This window comes from Ailuropoda melanoleuca, chromosome 11 (assembly GCF_002007445.2).
Source record: "Ailuropoda melanoleuca isolate Jingjing chromosome 11, ASM200744v2, whole genome shotgun sequence".
Taxonomy (NCBI): Eukaryota; Metazoa; Chordata; class Mammalia; order Carnivora; family Ursidae; genus Ailuropoda; species Ailuropoda melanoleuca.
Window position 1 is genome coordinate 1,721,094 of NC_048228.1, and position 16,970 is coordinate 1,738,063.

General features: G+C 60.3%; 1 protein-coding gene across 7 annotated transcripts in view; it reads left to right on the plus strand.

Moving 5' to 3' along the window:
• Positions 1-345: 345 nt before the first annotated feature.
• Positions 346-16,970, plus strand: part of PRDM16 (PR/SET domain 16) — a 211,182-nt gene continuing 194,557 nt past the window's right edge. For 6 of the 7 annotated variants that reach the window (XM_034671086.1, XM_034671082.1, XM_034671083.1 and 3 more), the window contains exon 1: positions 4,469-4,818. In XM_034671086.1, the coding sequence (XP_034526977.1) occupies positions 4,492-4,818 (327 nt within the window). In that variant the 5' untranslated portion in view covers positions 4,469-4,491. Of the gene's footprint in view, positions 388-4,468; positions 4,819-16,970 lie in introns of those variants that run through there. The other variant, XM_034671080.1, reaches the window with a different exon arrangement.

Sequence of the window (16,970 nt, forward strand, 5' to 3'; positions counted from 1 at the left end):
CGGTGTGGCAGCAGGACACCCCGACGTGGACACAGGGCAGGGTGCCGACAGTGTGAACCCCTCAGGTGCTGGCCTGCACACTTAGCTCAACAACCCGGGGAGGTCCGTGCAGCCAGCAGCACAGCCACGATGCAGGGCCGCGGGCACCCGGCCCCTAGTGATACCGCCCTCGCCTCGTTCTCCGAAAATCTCCTGCCTCCCCCACTCCCCTGTGAATGCCCATCTTTAGCAGGCCCTGGGGCACCCTCAATATGCAGTCCTCTCTTCAGGCGTTCTCGCTCATCTTTCTTCTCCTCGACCCCACAGTTTCCAGGAGCAAGCCCGTAGAAGTGGCCGGAAGCAGCCGGCGTCTGGGGCTGAGGAGCTGGCCAGCAGCCTCCTCCCTTGGTGGGTCTCTCTGTGTCCGAGGAGCCCGCGTGCCCGGCGGGGTGGGCCTGCAGAGGCTGGGCTGTCTGGGCATGGGGATGGGGACTTGGGGCCCCAGGGACGAGTATCCAGCTGTGGCGTGAGGGCACGGCCCGGTGGGCTGGGGCAGGCCACATCAGGCGTCCAGAGGCAGAAAGTCTTGGAGTAAAGAAGGGGTGTTCTGGAGATCAGTGAGCCCAAGGAGAGCTGCCCACAGCCCTGGGGGAGAGCTGGTCCTGGACAGGGCACGTGGGCAGGGATCTCTGTCGTTCCTCACCTGGCGAGTGGGCACTGCCACCATTCCCAAGATGACACTCACAGGGCGCTCACAGGCTGGTATTGGGATGCCCCTGGGAGGTTCTTTCGGGACCACGGCGGGGGCCCCGTAGCACCGGCCCTCTCCCTTGAGGGAGGAAGGGCAAGGTGGCCTCGGTTCCTCAGCTCCCAAGCCCCACATGGAGCCTTTCGCTTCTCAGGGGTGTCCATGCAGAGGACAGCCGTGCCCTCCTGCCCACAGCTGCCTCCCTGGCACAGCCCGCACACCACATTCACCCCCCAGGCCTTGGCCCTGCCAACCCCCACCAGACACGCCAGCAGGTTCCAGGACTCCAACTCGGAACACAGGAGAGGAGGGACTGGAGCAAACCACATATGGACCCAGAGGAATTCTCTCCCACCGGGCCAGCCGAGGTCAGGGCTCCAGTTCGCCGACTCCCCTGTGTAAGAGCGGGAGGACGTGCACCTTCGGGGGCCGGTGGTCTTCACACCGCTGATCACACCCTCAAGGTGCTGCTTCTGCCGCCGAGGCAGGGGACAGCCTGGGAGGGACCGGCTGGCTGGCTGGGCACCGTCCTGCCTGGGGGCCGTCTCTCTTGTCTCGCTCTCTCCAGACCCGGACATCCTGGCTGCTGCTTTGAGGTTTAGATGGGGCTGTCTGGGGAGTGAGTGGGGGTGCTTCCGATCAGGGATTATTTGCTACCATTAGGGAAGGACGGGGTACAAGGCTGCCACTGTGGGGCTGGACGAGAACAAGCCCTAAACTCAGGGCTCAGGGTGGGACCTGGGCAGGTTGGGACGGAGGACGTGGTAGCCCCCAGCCCGTGTGGTCCAGACCCAGGGAACAGCTAGGTTTCTTCACTTCTCTGATCCGTTTTCTGAGACCCAATGTCCATTCTTCATAGATTGAGCAGCCTGCGACAAGCCTTCAAATGGGGTTTCAGCCTGAAGTCCCCAAGAGCTCAGTGACCTGGCGGCGGGGGCCAGGGGGGCGCTGACCTGCAGCAGGTGCCCCATGGCCGTGGCTCAGGATGGCTCCACTGGCTCACCAGCTCCAGGCTTCCTCCCCTCTCCTCCCTGCTTTTATGATTTTTTAGTAAGTCTCCCAAAAGAATTTTTAGGAATGATGGACTCAGTCATGAACCCTTAGCCTGAAATTACCGCAAAACCCAAATAAAGGACCTCGGCTCTCCCGACAAGTAAACAACACACGATTGCACAGCCTATATTTCCAAAGTCATAAAAAGCTCCCGTTCTTGGCTCTGCATGCTGACTTTCGAGAGAGTGCTGGTTGGAATGTGCTGGCGGTCCTGGGGGCCTGGGGAAAATGATGCCTAGTCCCTGTACGTGCCCGCCTCGCCCAGGGCAGAGGGGCTCCTGGCTGGAGCTCAGGGCTGAGGAAGATTCTCTTTGGATCCTGCCTCGCAGGTTGCTCAGGGACCCTGGGGAGCTGGGCAATTTGTGCAGGTCTGCCCGGAAGGCTCCGGCGGCCCCCAGCAGCTCGCGGCTTTCTCCAGGGCCTGGGGCTGTTTGCTGCACCTCATTTTCTCCAAATGCCTCCTGCACACTGATGAGGTCTCCTCACCCCACCTGTGAGAGAAGAGCTCTCTCTCCCCCAACAGCAGGGGCCGCAGAACGGAGACCTGGCTTCTCCTGGCAGCTTCAGGCAATCACTTAACCCCTGTACCCGCCGGGGGTGGGAGGCCAGCCGTGCACTGCCTGCCTTTAATCAGCAGGAAACACCACCTTTCTCTCCTAAACTGTTTGCTCGGCCAGTAAATTAAACATGCCCTTAAAGCGTTGGTTTTCCTCCAGTAGGTGAGGAGTTTTGGGAAGTAGAATTCAAACAGGAAAAAAAAAAAAAGCCCCCAAAGAGCCCTGAGAAGAATATGCACGGGATGGGACCCCTCCTCACTTTCTGCCCGAGCAGATCCTAATTGTCCTGGAAGGCAATGGCATTGCACCCCGAGGCGCAGGGGGAGGGGGCCCCCAACCTGATTCAGTGTGTGAGCTCTGTGCTTACCAGTCCCAGATGATGAGGTGGCATGTTAATTACCCCCTTCTAATTTACCTTTATGCTGCGCACAGGCTCTGGGAAGGTTTATGGCGGTGTTCTTTCAGACCCAACGACTCGGGTCATTCTGGCGGGGGGAGCCATAGCTGCCCTTCTGCTGTTGCAATTTTGAAAGGGGCCTGCGAGTCAATGAGAAGGGAACCTTTGGCCACTTAAAACATAATAATTACTTCTGTGAAGGCTGTTAAGTGTTATCCCCGTGATTTTTTTTTTCCCAAGACTTTGGTTTCTTTTGAAAGAAAACATTTTCTTCTCGGTGTATCTGTTTTTCACCGGCGTGAGGGCTATGAAGTCACTTCTCCTGACCTCGAGCGTCCCCGGGCCCCGGGGGACTTCTGTTCCGGAAGCTACCCTGGGTGGGGGAGGCAGGGTGGGCGAGGCAGGGTCCCTGTCCCGGGGTTTCAGGCCAGCGCACAAAGGACTTGGGCAGAAACGTCCGGGTCGGAGGTCGGCGGGCACCCTCTGGCCCCCTGGCCCTTCGCTGACCTCCCCGTTCCCACGCGGTGCAATCCACATTCGTGTAACATACAAGGTCAGCTTTTGAGCAGGAACAGATCATTTGTCACGTTCACACAGGTGTGCAACCAACACCTCTCTCTCAGTCTAGAACATTTTCTTCCCCACGGGAGACCCCGTGTAGATACTCCTGGGGCCCCAGCAGCCACTGGCATGAATTCGTCTCCTGGACTTGCCTTTTCTGGACACTTCCTGTGATCGGAGCATGCCGTGTGGGCCTCCATGCCGGTGCCCTTCACCCAGCGTCACGTTTTCTGGGTGTTTCCATGCCACAGTGAGGGGAGGGGGTGTCCACACTGAGTAACCGTCTGCTGTAGGGACAGACATGTCCGTTGATGTGCTTGTTTGTGGATGGACATGGGGTTGTCGTGCCCTTGGGAACTCTGGACATACTGCTGCTGGCACCCAGCCGTCTGCCCGCTTCCCGTGTCTCTGGGCAGAGCCACTTTCCTGGCTCACCACTCCTCCTTGCTCTCCCCATTCCTCCCCCGGCCCACATCTCGCAGTCTGCTCTGTGTCTCAGGCCTGGCCCACCTCCAGGTACCAGTATCTTGGCACCAACCATCGCCTAGGAAGGACCCCAAAGAGAGGCCTGCACTAGACCTCAGACCCACTGACCTGCAGCCCCACGAACCCCACATTTGTGACCTCAGCAGACCTTTGTCTTAACTGGCCCTTAGGTCATCAGGAGCTCAGGAACCCGTCCCCTGGCCCCACCAAGACTTCCAGAGCTGCCCAGGTGTTGGGGCGTATTTCATGCTAATCCAAATTCTCAGTCCTCCCAAGAACATGAGACATGTCCCTGACCCCTAGTTTCCAAGGCCAGACACAAACCGGAATGGTTCCGGAGAGATTACTTCACTACCAGCCCTGGGTTGGGTGCTGTCTCCGATGGCTTTCCCCACTATTCCCAAACTCGAGGAGCATGGGCGGCTCCTTTCCTTGCTTTCCTAAAGCAGAAGGTGCCGATGGGTCCTCAGGGGCTGCGTGGGGCCACGCGGAGCCGCGCAACTCTGTGGGGGCTCTGAACCCTGCTTCCCTGCATCCCTGGAGCACGGAGCAAAGGGGATGTCTCCTGGGCGGGGGTGGCGGTCTGCGCCCTCAGTCCCCTTTCTGCCCCGCGTCCCAGGTGGTCCCCGCGTGTCACGCACGGGGGAGGGTGAGCCGCAGAGCTTGACGCTGCCTTGTCTCCTTCAGGTGACGGCGACATTGTAAATAACATGCATGAGCCTGACCCGGACCTGCTGGCCGGCGAGAGCGCGGAGTACGAGACGGAGGACAGCGTTGTGTCCCCCATCCCCATGGGGCCGCCGTCCCCCTTCCCCACCAGCGAGGACTTCACCCCCAAGGAGGGCTCGCCGTACGAAGCCCCCGTCTACATTCCTGAGGACATTCCCATCCCGCCGGACTTTGAGCTCCGAGAGTCCTCTATCCCAGGGGCCGGCCTGGGGATCTGGGCCAAGAAGAGGATGGAAATCGGGGCGAGGTTTGGCCCTTACATGGGGGCACCCCGGGCCACGTGGAAGGAGGCAGACTTTGGATGGGAGGTGAGCATTCCCGTGTGAGCGTGATTGATCACGGCCATTTATCTTGTGTTCAATCTATTTATAAAGCCAGGCTGAGCAGTGCTGCCCGAGGCGGGAGGCTCGGTCGGAGAGAGCGCTCGAATGTCACATTTCCCAGGCTTATTTGGTCCTGCAGCTTGCATGACGCGACTCAGCAAACATCAGCGGTCCTCGTGGGCGCCTGTCAGCCCCCATAGGCTAGGCCTGCTCTCTTCCCGGAAATGTGTCTTTCATGAGCTCATGTCTTAAAACACCCGTGCTCCCCGTCTGGGTCTTAGGTGCTAAGGCTACAGTCTCTGCAGAACGGTGCAGATTAATGGAATGTTCAGAAACAGGAGTCTCTACTCTGGGGAACGCTTCTGCAGATGGGGGCCTACCTCCTGCAATGGGGGAGCAACTCATAAAACATGCCTGGTGGCCTTGCTGCCCCCAGACGCCCCCTGCACGTCCATGCCAGAGCCCCCGGCCCACTGTGCCCTGGTCAGCAGGTTCTCTAAGACGAATCCCCACTTCTCAGATAGCGGGGGAGCAAGTCTCATCCTGCCAGGGAGGGGCATCCTGCGGCTTAGACTTCCAGAGCAATCTGGAGCCTGTATGCAGTCAGGAGAGGGGAGGCGTGTTAGGTGAGGGGTGCCGCTGTCCACAAAATCATCCCTCGAGGATTTGGGGGTCTTGCGAGCTGGTCTTCGTGGGGACCACAAGCCCACAGAAGTGTGCTCCCTGCAGGCCCTGGCCGTTCTGCCAGCCTTGCGCAGCCAATGCTTGGTGGTATTTTTGGCAGAGACCCTGCCTGGGTGGAAACTGCAGATGCAAACCCAGATTCCTTCTGGGTGTTTCACAACTTCCAAAAGTGCTTGCTGGAGGTCAGCTCTAGGAAGGGGTGAAGAGTCCAAGGAGGGAAGAGGGCCCTGTGTGGCGAGAGGATATGGCCCATGGCGGCATGTGGGGTGTGGACACCTGGGGCGTGGGGCACCAGCTGAAAGCCCAGGGCTTTGAGGGTTTAGGTGAGAGGTGGGTCGACTAGATGGATGAAGGGGCGGAAAGGCCACAACTTCCAGTGGTGGGATCCAGTGTGTTCCCTGCTGTCTGGAGGTGGCAGACAAGTGTGTGCCACTCAAGGTCGGGGTCACCTTCAGAGCAGGCCAGCCGGGGGCCTGGGAGCAGGGTGCGGTGGTAGCAAAGGAGTTTGAAATCCCTGTGGCTCTATGGCATGTTGCTCTTTCGTGGCTCATGGGGTCACCCCTCAGGGGACCAAGGGGAGCCCCTTGCAGACTCGGCCTGTGCTGTTCTCCCCACCCGGCTGTTCGGGAGAGGGGTTTAAGGCTCAGAGAGAGGCTCACTATTTAGTTAGCAGGCTGCCTGCAGAGGGCAGAGGGTACGCGAACCCCATAGGCAGTGTGTTGGACGACCTTGAGGCAGCTTTGTGCTTGTCTGCTCTGATACAAGTTTGTTTGCTCTTTTTCTAAAGAAATGGCCCGTATCGCTTCTGCTCGCTTGGTGCCAGGTCCGGTACCAGCTGTCACTAGGATCTGCCCGGTGCCTGTTGACTTTGCGACATTGTTTGTTCTCTGAGTACGTGAAGGAAGTTCCCCTCCACGGCACGGCTCCCGTGTCTGCAGTGGGCTTTGTTCCGTGGTCGTGACCTGACAGCTGCCTTTCACGCCAGCACTCAGGAATAATTGCCCACAACCCTGCGTCCTCAGTGTTCCAGATGCACCGCGACATGATCTCGGCTGACCTTGTTTTCCTTGCGAGCTTGGGCGCCGGCGACCTGCCCCTGGGATCCGTCTTTGGGCTTTGTGGCCTTCCATCACATAGGGTCTGAGCCACTGTGATGTGGTTCTTGCGACCGAGGACTGATGGCAGTATTGGGCGGGAAGCCACTGCCTCCCCCGATGCAGGGGAGGGGGGAGGCACCCTAAAAACTCAGGGCAGACCCACTTTTGCCTGAAATAAATCAGGTCCAGGTGGGTTTTCCTGGCTCCATAGACCTCAGTTTGGGCCTTTGGGGCAGGAAAATCAACCACCGTCCCTCGTAAGGGAGAGCCCTGCTGGATTTCCCGCGGGTCCCTGCAGACAGACGATTATGGTTTCCCGTCGGTGTTTTGTGCCTGCTTCTGGCAGGACCGGTTCCTCGGCTGCCCCTTCACAGTTAGGCCCTGTCCTTGCCTTTGCAAACAGGGCCCGAGCCTGGGGGGGCAGTGTGGGGGGGATCCCAGGTCTTTCTGTGATTCTGGACAGGAGAGGGACCTCCGGGGAGCCCCCGAGTCATGAATGCTAATAAGGCACTCTGACCTCGGTGGACACCTGGGCCGCTGTCCCGCGAAGATGCCCTCTGTGGGCTCGCAGCGCACTCGCGAGGCATGGGATGCAGAAACGTCAGCGCTGAAGTGTCGTGTCCGCAGGGGCCACGGGCCAGACCCAGGAGGGTCAGAGGCAGGGCCTAGGGACAGTGCACGAATGCGTATCGTCTTGTGACGCGGTTTCAGATGTGTAACTGCTTACGCTCACGCCGGTAATTATTATAAATCAGGGCGATTCGATTCACTGCAGCTGACACGGTGTTCGTTTACTGAGGAAGAGCCAGTGACGACTTGTTACAAAGATGACAAAGGCAATCCCCGGAGGGTCCGGGACGGTGAGCACCCCAGTCTGGGCTCAGGAGCATGGCCTCCCCTGGAGGGCGGGGTCCGGCGGTCCAGCACACGGGGGAGAAGTCAGACACTGGTTTTAAAATCAAGGTCAAATGGGTTATTCTTCCCATCATTTCGGGAACACCATGGAAACAATTTTCTTTCTACTCTGAGAACAAAATTCTTGCTCTGGGCCATTCCAGAAAATGGTCCTGTTTTCTGTTTTTGTGGTGGACACGGTGCCTGCCCCCCCCCCGGTTTCTGGTGATGTGACCCCCCTGGCAGATGGGCTTCTGCTGCCGCCCCGGGGCCACCACGGGGCACTGAGGACCTCAGGTCCCAGGTCATGGGAGCGTCCTTGTTTCAGTAAAATGGGGATGCATGCTGAGCTCCCCACATCCGGTCACTCATTGTGCGTCCTTCCCGCCACCCCACGCCGCCCCTCCCTCCCACGTGCGGACTCTGAGCTCCCTTCTCCTCGGTGCTTTGGGGCACACCGGGAAGTGACTGCCACATTAGGTATGGCCCCCAACACCTGGGACCTGGCCAGCCCTGTGGCCAGACGGGAGTGTGGGCTGCGTGGACACGGGCCCCAGGATCCATCTCAGAGGGTGGCAGTCTGTCCCCCCGCCTGGGAAGATACCCAAACTCCCGCCCCCCTCTGCCCAGACGCAGCCTGCCGGCTGACGCGGCCACCACTCACTCTGCCCAGAATAAATCACCCCGTGATTGCATTTGATTGCCCTGGGGTCTGAAAAAACAATGATTTTGATCATTTGTTTAGTAAATCATGACATTTATCATCGTGCTGCTTATTTTGCTAATTAAGAGCTGGCTGCGAGTGACAGCCCAGAGGGAGCGGGCTCCTCGGACGTGCCACCTGCCCCCGGGGCTCCAGGCCTGCAGTGGGCAGGGAGAATGGTGCCAGACCCCCAGAGGGAGGCGGCAGGAGCAGTTTTCACCCCGGAATTGCCCACGTTCGGCTTGCCTCTTCCTCGAGAGGGCGTCTCTCCTGGAGAGCCCGCTGAGGGCAGCTGCCCCGGCGCCCTCAGCAGGGCATTGCCGGGCCTGGAACGGGCGCTCCGACATCAGCTGTTGAATGAATGTGTCTGCCTCTGTTTAAGAAGCTGGTGGAAAATGTTAACGTGAATTGATGGGGTTTCATTTATCTGCAGAATTCACTCAAGTGGATTACCTCATCCCTTGGCTTTAGTTTCTGAATAGTAATACGCGTGTTCATTTGTTCAATCAACAAACAGGCTGTGTCTGGGCCAGGCCATATGGGAAGCTCTGGGGTCACAGGGAAAAGCAGACCCGAGGCCTCAGGCTGCCGTGACCGCCGCTCTTCCACCAGCCAGCCCCCAAGCCCCCTTGTCCAGGCTCCCCGGGTCCTGCTGGAAGGCTTTGCCGAGGGCCGGGACCCCCACCCCCTGCGGACCACGGGGTCCCTGGACACCCAGAGATGCTGGGCTGGGCTAAAGCTACCACCCAGCCGTGCACTCTTGGATGGTGAGAAATTTCTGTGAATGTAGGAGTACATTATGATCCAGAACACACCCCCTTGGAGAAAGGGCTGGGGCTCAGAGGAAGCTGCCTCTCAGGGTGTCCAAGCTTGCCCACCTACATGTATTTTAGAATAGCAATGCTTTCTTTTCTGAGTGGCCACTGAGCATCCTTAGAATGAGAGGAAGTTTGGAGGTCTTATTTTGGTCCAGAGTGTGGGCCGGCGATGAAGCCCGGTGGGCACCAGGCTGTCCCCTGCGGTGGCCGTCCAGCCTTTCACATCGCCAGGATGGAGTCCCCCAGAGGGCTTTCAGAGGCGCTGTGACACACGTGTGGGAGCACAGGGCCGAGAACTAGATTCTCCAAGGACCCGGGAAGCTTTCCCCGGCCCCTAGGCCAGAGGCCAGGAGTCCTGGTGTCTATGGCCTCTGCATCTTGCCTTCTCCTTGGCCCAGCCAGGCATGGCCAGGGAGTCACACAGACACCCCAGGGCTGCAACCCCGTGGCCCCTGACCTCACACCTCCATGTCCTGCTCAGACCCAGGGTCTCCACAGGGAACTTTTTTCTTCTTCTCCTCCAGCATTCACCCTCACCTCAGACACCTTTGCTTCTTTCCTCCACATCCAGACCTTAACCCAGACCTGCCCCTGCAGGTACACACATGCACACGCACATGCACGCACACACATGCACGCACATGAACACGCGTGCACACACGCATGCACACAAACACGCGTGCGCACACATTCACACACATGTATGCACACAAACACACGTGCGCACACGTGCACACACATGTATGCACACAAACACACGTGCGCACGCATACACACACGTATGCACACAAACACACGTGCACACACATGCACGCACACATGTGCATGCACATATACACGTGCACACACGCATGCATACATGCATGCAGACACATGCACAATGCACACACGCACACAAACATGCATGCACACGTGAACGCATGCACATATGCATGCATGCACACACGGCAACATACACATGCTTGCACACACATGCATTTGCGCACATGCACACACACACATGCGTGGACATGAACCTGGATCTTGCTGAAAACCCTAGACTGGACTCCCCGCCTCCAAGGGCAGGAGGTACCCTGTCCAGCCTGCCTGAATTTGGCAGCTCTGGCAGAGCAGAGGGTCTCCAAAAACTGCCACCCCATTGCCCAGCGTGTCAGTCCACTGGGGGTCCAGAGAGGCACTAGAGGGGCCGCTGGGGATGGGTTGTCGGGGGCAAGCAAGTCCTGAGCAGACGCTGCCTGCCACTGTTCCCGAGATTGGGTCTCCCCGTGGGCCGCCCCCCGCCCATCAGGGGAGGTGTCCGTGCTCCCTGCGGCCTACGCGTGCCCACGCGTGCCCACGCGTGCCCACGCGTGCTTGCTCACACAAGCCCCTGTGCGGGGACCACACCTGAGCCTCCTCCGTGCGGCTGTCACCCCAGAGCAGATGCACATGCCCGCTCTGCTGGGGTGGCCCTTCGCTGGTCTCACAGTGTGTTACTCTCGTCATTCTGGCCGTGGGGTTAGAGCTGTGGCCACGTGGGCGCCGGCGGGGGGTGGCCGCCCACACTGTGCAGTCTCTACTCCGCGGCTTCCCGTTGCTCCGACAGCCTCACGGGTTAAGTATTCGAATGTGGCGTTCTCAGCCCCAAACCTTGGCCATCCTTTCCCTCTGCACACTGGGGACCGTCGGGCACAGCGCCCCGCCCCCCAGCCCCAGGAGTCTCAGAACCTCCCTGCTTTGCCATCCCCTGCCTGGCACTGACTCACCCCTGAAGCCTTCCGCTCTCTGTCTGGGATGCCTGGAGTCTTATCTTAGGCCAAGATACATGGCAGGGTGCTTTCCCCCCAGTGACTTTCTGAATGTGCTGAGGAGGCAGACGGTACATTCTGGAAGCGTGCGGCTCCATGCATGGTCAGAGACAACACCTGGACAGTCGTGCATTTGGGGCCTGTCCCTGGATGGGCCGATGGGCATCCGGACCTGAGGGGCCGCATCCCATGAGAACAGGGCCCAGCCTCAGCGTGCACACCCAGAACCCCATGTGCGGACTCCTCGCCGTCCAGGAGCCGCGTGGCACACACCCTCAGCCCTCACCCCTGAGCACCGTGACATCGCGGACAGACGTTTCCAGCCCAAGAATGCCATGGGATCCTGCACTATCTTAGGCCAGGCTCCGAGGCGCGGGTATATAAGGAATTTCAGAAAAAAGGGGAGAGAATGACTAAGAATACCTCCCTGATAGTGTTCTCCTTTATTTCCTTAAGGGGTAATAACTCAGCCGCAATCCAGCAGAGGGTACTTTCTTTAAATAGAGCATTCTGATTCACAAGCGAAAAAGGAAATAAATATTTTCTTTTCATATTCGAGAGACGTCCCCGAATACCAACTTCTTAAATGGTATTTTACCCCGTGCATCTCTCTCTCTCTCACACCAGCGACAACCAAGCCCCCCTGCTCTGGAAAGGGTTGCTTGGGAAGCAGGACCGTGGAAAATCCTGACGGGTTGTCAGAAGGAAGCAGGCGGGAGACGGGGTGGAGGGGAGGCTGGCTTCCCCTCTGCTCTGCCCGGCAGCCCGTTCCCATGGGGCCCTGGCTCAGCCCTTCCCGCCGGCTCCGAAGGCCACGACCGGAGAGCAGAAGGCTCTGTCACCTCTTTCCTCGCTCCCGTCTCTCTTTCCTCCAGGAAAGTAGGGGATGGTACATGGAGGGAACGTGACGAAGGGCCCCGGCGCCTCTGTGCAGGGCAGTGCAGGGCAGGACCGGCGAGGCCGCGGCAGGCTGACCTGGCCGCTGCTGGGTGGCCCAGGCCTACAGACCGGGGGGAGGGCCCGCGGTCATGGGCGTCTGCTGTGTGCCACACACGGTCCACACAGCGCTCTCTCTGCTCCCGGTCCTCATTCTGCCGTTCGAAAACGGATCCCACGGCCCAGCCCGTGGGCGGCAGCCGGCCTGGCAGGGGTGGGCCGCCACCCCTCAGGGGCCTCGTGCTTCACATGCGGAATTCTCCCGACCCCAGACTGAGCCTTGGGGTCGGGAGCCCCTGAGCACCGGGGCCCGGCTGGGGCTGAGACGCGTCCAGGACAGAGCCACACGGCAGGGCCCGCCCCACAGGTCAGCTTCTGAGGCACAGTCTGGATCACCCTTTGCCCGCAAGGTATTGTTTCGACCCTGAAAGAGGCTAGGGAGGGGCACGCGCTTGCCCTGCTCACCTCCCACTTGGGTCCCAAGCTGTTGTACAGAGCACCCTCCAGGCCACTTCCAACATGCAGATTTGGGGCGAATCTGCTAGAGTTCCGGCCGTGGTCCCCAGAATGTGCACCCTAATTAGCCATGGGAGCCTGGGCCCTCGGAGGAGTCCTCTCTAGACCCAAGTCCTGGAGAAGGCAGGGCATACCTTGAATTTCCTGCCCCTGCTTCCAGGTGCCTTCCTCTCCTCACCTCTGGGACCCCGGAGAGACGTTTTCCTGCAGGGGAGGACAGGTAGCAACAGAGCCTTTCTCAACCACAGAGCTTATCAAGGCCAGGTAGACAGTGAGGGTGGGGTAACCAAGGGGGCTGTCCCCATGGGCAGAGGACACAGGGGAGCCTGGCCGCCCCACCGTCAGCAGCTTGAGCTCGGGGCGGCAGGTGAGGCTGGGCCAGGGGCTCCCAGGGGCTCTCAGCTCTGTACAGCGGGTCCCTCCCGCAGCCGCGGCGGAACAGCCACTGTTTCATGCCTGGATAGCACTGGGGGCACCACTGCTCTTGCTCTCACAGTGCAGGTGGGAGCCCGAAGCCCTGGGTGGGGGGTCACGCAGGCTCACACAGTAGGTTGGTACAGGGGTCAGTGATCAGACTCGGTGCCCTGCCGAGGGCCCTCGCAGTTCACGTAGCCAGCTCGTGCCAGGAGCAGGGGCTCAGCCGACCCCTTCCCTCGTGCCCCCAGCCCATGTGGACACCACATCCCCTTGCCATGCCCAGTGGGTGATGGCCCGGCCACGGCTCCCCCATCTAAGGAGAGGTGTACAGTGAGTTCGGGCTCCTTCATCTGCTCCCCCGTGACAGAACCCAGGCTCTGGTGCTGGTGGCACCCTCTGGGCTGACCCCACCTGCCTGAGGCAGGAGGCAGTGGTGGGGACCCACCTGCCAGGACAAGCCATCTGCCACATTTATACAGAAATCTTTCTATTTCAGATATTCCCCAGCAGCTGACCTCCCAGGGAGCAGCGTGGGCAGCCGCTGGCCAGGGGGCTGGGAAACCCCAGCATGGCCTTGGCCGTCCTAGGTCCAGCCCCTCCGAGGGCCTCCCTCCCACTGGGTCCGACGAGAGTCCCAGGCGTTGCAGGCCATAAAAGGTCTCCCTGGGTCATGGGACAAGGGTGTGAACCTCCCAGCCAGGCCTGGCCTGCTTATCAGAGTTTCTCTCCAGTTGAGAATTTCTGTGACCGGTCACCCCTGGGTTAGGAATGTGTTCTCAGCATGTCACGGGCCACCTCGGCCTCAGCCAGAACAGAGGGCAGCATCGCCGAGGGACCCCTGCAGGTGCTCACCCCACCGCCCCCCTCAGCTCAGGGTGGCGAGAGCGCTGTGCCTTCTGACCGTCCCGCTGGGTGCCGGGAGCTACAACGCAGCTGGGTTTGCCCTGATCAAGGGTGCGGTCAACCCAGGGCGGGCTCTCCATGAGAGAGTGTTTAGTGTGGGCGCAGGACAGGTGAGGGTGGACGGTTCTGGCTACAAGCCACGGGGGGTATGCTCCAAGGCGCCCGCCGTGCCTCTCACGCCGTTTAGAACACAGTGAATAAAACAGCCTGAAAGGGACTTTCAAAGTCAGTCCTCAGGACGCACACTGGTGTATCTGGGGGCGTCTCCTCCGTAGCATGTCCGAGGGGCATCCTCTGGGGCCCCCCCACCCGTCACACGTGTGACCATTGCCCAGGGAAGTGCTCCAGCGGCAGTTCCTGGGGGCCTTCACCGTCCAGCCTGCATGTCCTCCTGCCACGGGAGCCACCTGAGTCTGGCTGGCGGACTCGCGTCCCCCGTCTGGGCTGGTGCCTGGTGTAATTGCACATCCTGTCGTGTCCTCTCTGCTCCGTCGTGCTGCAGATACCCGCATCACTCCTGCCCATTTAGATCTTTCTAAAGTCCTCCGGGCTTATCAGCACAGTCATTTCACGAGGAGCTAAGATTTCTGCCATTTAGGCCCGCGGCATTGTCTGTCCCTGCGGCAGCCGAGATAAACCCTCACCCAGAACAAAGTCGCTGTGACCTTTTACAAGTAGGAGCGGCCTTGTTTCCCTCTAGACTAATTTATCAGCCTGCCTTTCAGCCAGGCCCTCCGCGGAGGGCCCGGAGGCGGCTGCCAGGAGGGGGACAGGGATTACGATGCCTGGCGGGCCCTCATCCTCCATGGGCACCCTCGGGCTCGGGCCAAAGCGGGAAACGGCCGTGGGAATCACAGGGACTGGCCCGGAAGACATGGCCAGGTGTTTGCCAAAGAGGGTAGGGCCTGAGGGTGGCCGAGCCCCCTCCCCTGGCCACCTTCTGGGCCAAAGGCGATCCAGACTGCAAATAACAATAAGGATACCAAGTGGCCTACAGGCCTTAGCTGCTGAGGTCCAGGAGGACGGCTATGCTCTGTTCTCCCTCCTGCAGGGGCCAGGGAGGAGAGGCCTCTCCTGGAGCAGACCTCATACGAGCCAGCACACGCCATGTGTAGGGCTGAGGGCCTTCCCAAGAGCACATTTCTAGAAGGTTCCAGCGGCTCTAGCTACTGGCGTTTGGTTCACATGGGAGCATCCCACCACGTGAACTTGTAATACACCTCATGTCTATGAAGAATCACCAGGGGGCTCCCCGGCCCAGCTGTGTGTTTCTTTGGGCCAGGTGAACACGCTGGGCCCCGAAGGTCCCTGGACACCACATGCCAACCTCACAGGCTTGCCAACTGGGGGATACCAGAGGACACACAGCTGCGGGTCCCGACCGCTGCCTAGGCTGCCACCACCCTGCACAGTCCTGGGCTACCCTTTCTCAAATCTGAGCTTTCCAAGGTGACTCTGACCCCCAGTGGGCTCAGACCTGCCGCCCCACCTTTTGTCTGCCTCCTTCTCTGTCCCCATGGAATTCGGAAGTCTCGGGCCTCCATCTCCTGGGCGCACACAGTAGGCTGTGATGTCTGACTGCCCGCCAAGGTAACCCGAGGGCTCCCCTCCATCCTTCCAGCAGGGAGAGCCCACGGTGGCCACTGCCCAGGCGCCCAGGGGCCCCTGTCTTGCCCAGCTGCACAATCGGACGTCCCTGGTGAGGTCGGGCTTCAGGGAAGGTGAGCCTCGGCCAGCTCTTCATGGCACTATGTCCAGCCTGTGGTGGGACACTGCCGTGGATCTGGCCCTTTGCCCGTGGCTTCCTGTAGACTCCAGCACAGTGAGAGACCTCAGAGCCGTTGGTGGGACCTGAAGCAGGAGCTTGGGGCTCCTAACATGCAGTGGGAGTTGGGGGCTTGCCTTGTTCTTGGCCAGCCTGGTCAGGGGCTCCTGGAGGAAAATTCTGCAGCCTCCATTTTCCCGAATGTCCTCCCGGGAGGGGCCACCACCATGCTTGGTGCTGACCTCCAGCCCCACGCCAGGAGACAGTGGGGTTGGGGAGAAAAGGGTGGGGTCGGGACTACAAGTAGATCCAGGGTCACATCCAAGCCTGGGTGAGGACCCTGGAAAGGCAGCTGCCCTCAGTGGCTAATGTCCCTCTGTGGACGTTGGACCTCGGGCTCTGTGCCCTCACGTGGGCTGGAGGGGGTGGAAAAGGGATCTGTTCTGCATTTTGGTAAAAGCCTTCTTGGCACACAGAAGACATGGTTTCCCTTGTCTGCGAAGTTGGCATTATCGTGGGGGTCACTTTCACTGAGTCCACCCGGAAGCCTGTCCGGGGATAGGTGACCTGCCGCATGGCGGCCGGAGGGTCGTCTCCGGTCTGTGCAAACAGACCTCACGTTCAGGAGCCCCGCCCGACCTAGGCACCAGCCAGCCTGCCCCGGCCCTCTGGGCGGCTCAGCATCTCCTGCTCTCCCGTGAGTCACGTGGCTCTTGGGACACAGTCCCCAACAAGGTCTACACTCCACCGCTCATGACCGGGGCATCCACGCCAACAGCGGGGACGCAGACTGGCCGGCCGTTGGGAGCAGCGGGCTTGAGATGCCTTGCCGGACCCAAGGGTGGTGGTCCCTGCTCTTCTCCCCTGCCCACCCGCCCGCTGCAGGCCGCAGCCCCCTGATGTCAGCCGAGTGTGCGTCCCTCCAACAGACCTCCAGCCGGATGGCAAGCTGAAGCCCACAGCCAGGGTCCATGTGGAGAGGCAAGGCTCTCCCAGAAACCAGGGCCGCATACAGCCCGAGAGATGAGACCAGAACTCCCAACTCCTTAGGGTCTGTCTTAGATTGACTCCCTCATTTAACCCTACTCGGGATTGAAGATACATAAACCATTGGGACACCCAAAGCAGCAGGCCCATCATGCCCAGGGTGGCCTTGGTGACACCCAGCTCCAGCTCCCCAGCCCGAGGCTTGCACGCTTGTTGTCGCCACTTCCAGCCCCTGGGGCAGGTCCTCTGCACCAGGACCTCGGTGCTGGAGCCCATGGGGGCGGCTCCTCCCACCCTCCCCGTCCAGCGGAGCAGACCTACCAGCTGCAGAGGACTCGCATCCTCTGTGGGCGTCACGGGCACCCCAGCCCCTTGCTTTAGCGGTCCCTGTTCATAAATGCAGATGCCACACGTCCAGCTACGCCGTGTGTCCTGTGGGCCTGAGGGCAGGGAGGACGGCACGTCCCTGGGGCAGTCGCTCAGGTCCAAGGCGCTTCTTACGTTCCTTGGTGTGCAGGCACAGCGAGCAGACAGAGGCTGGGCCGCTCTTGCCTGCCCCCTCTCCTGGTGTGTCTGTCCACACACACCCCTTTCCGAGGGTCCTGGGCTGCACAGTTCCGTGGCCCTCAC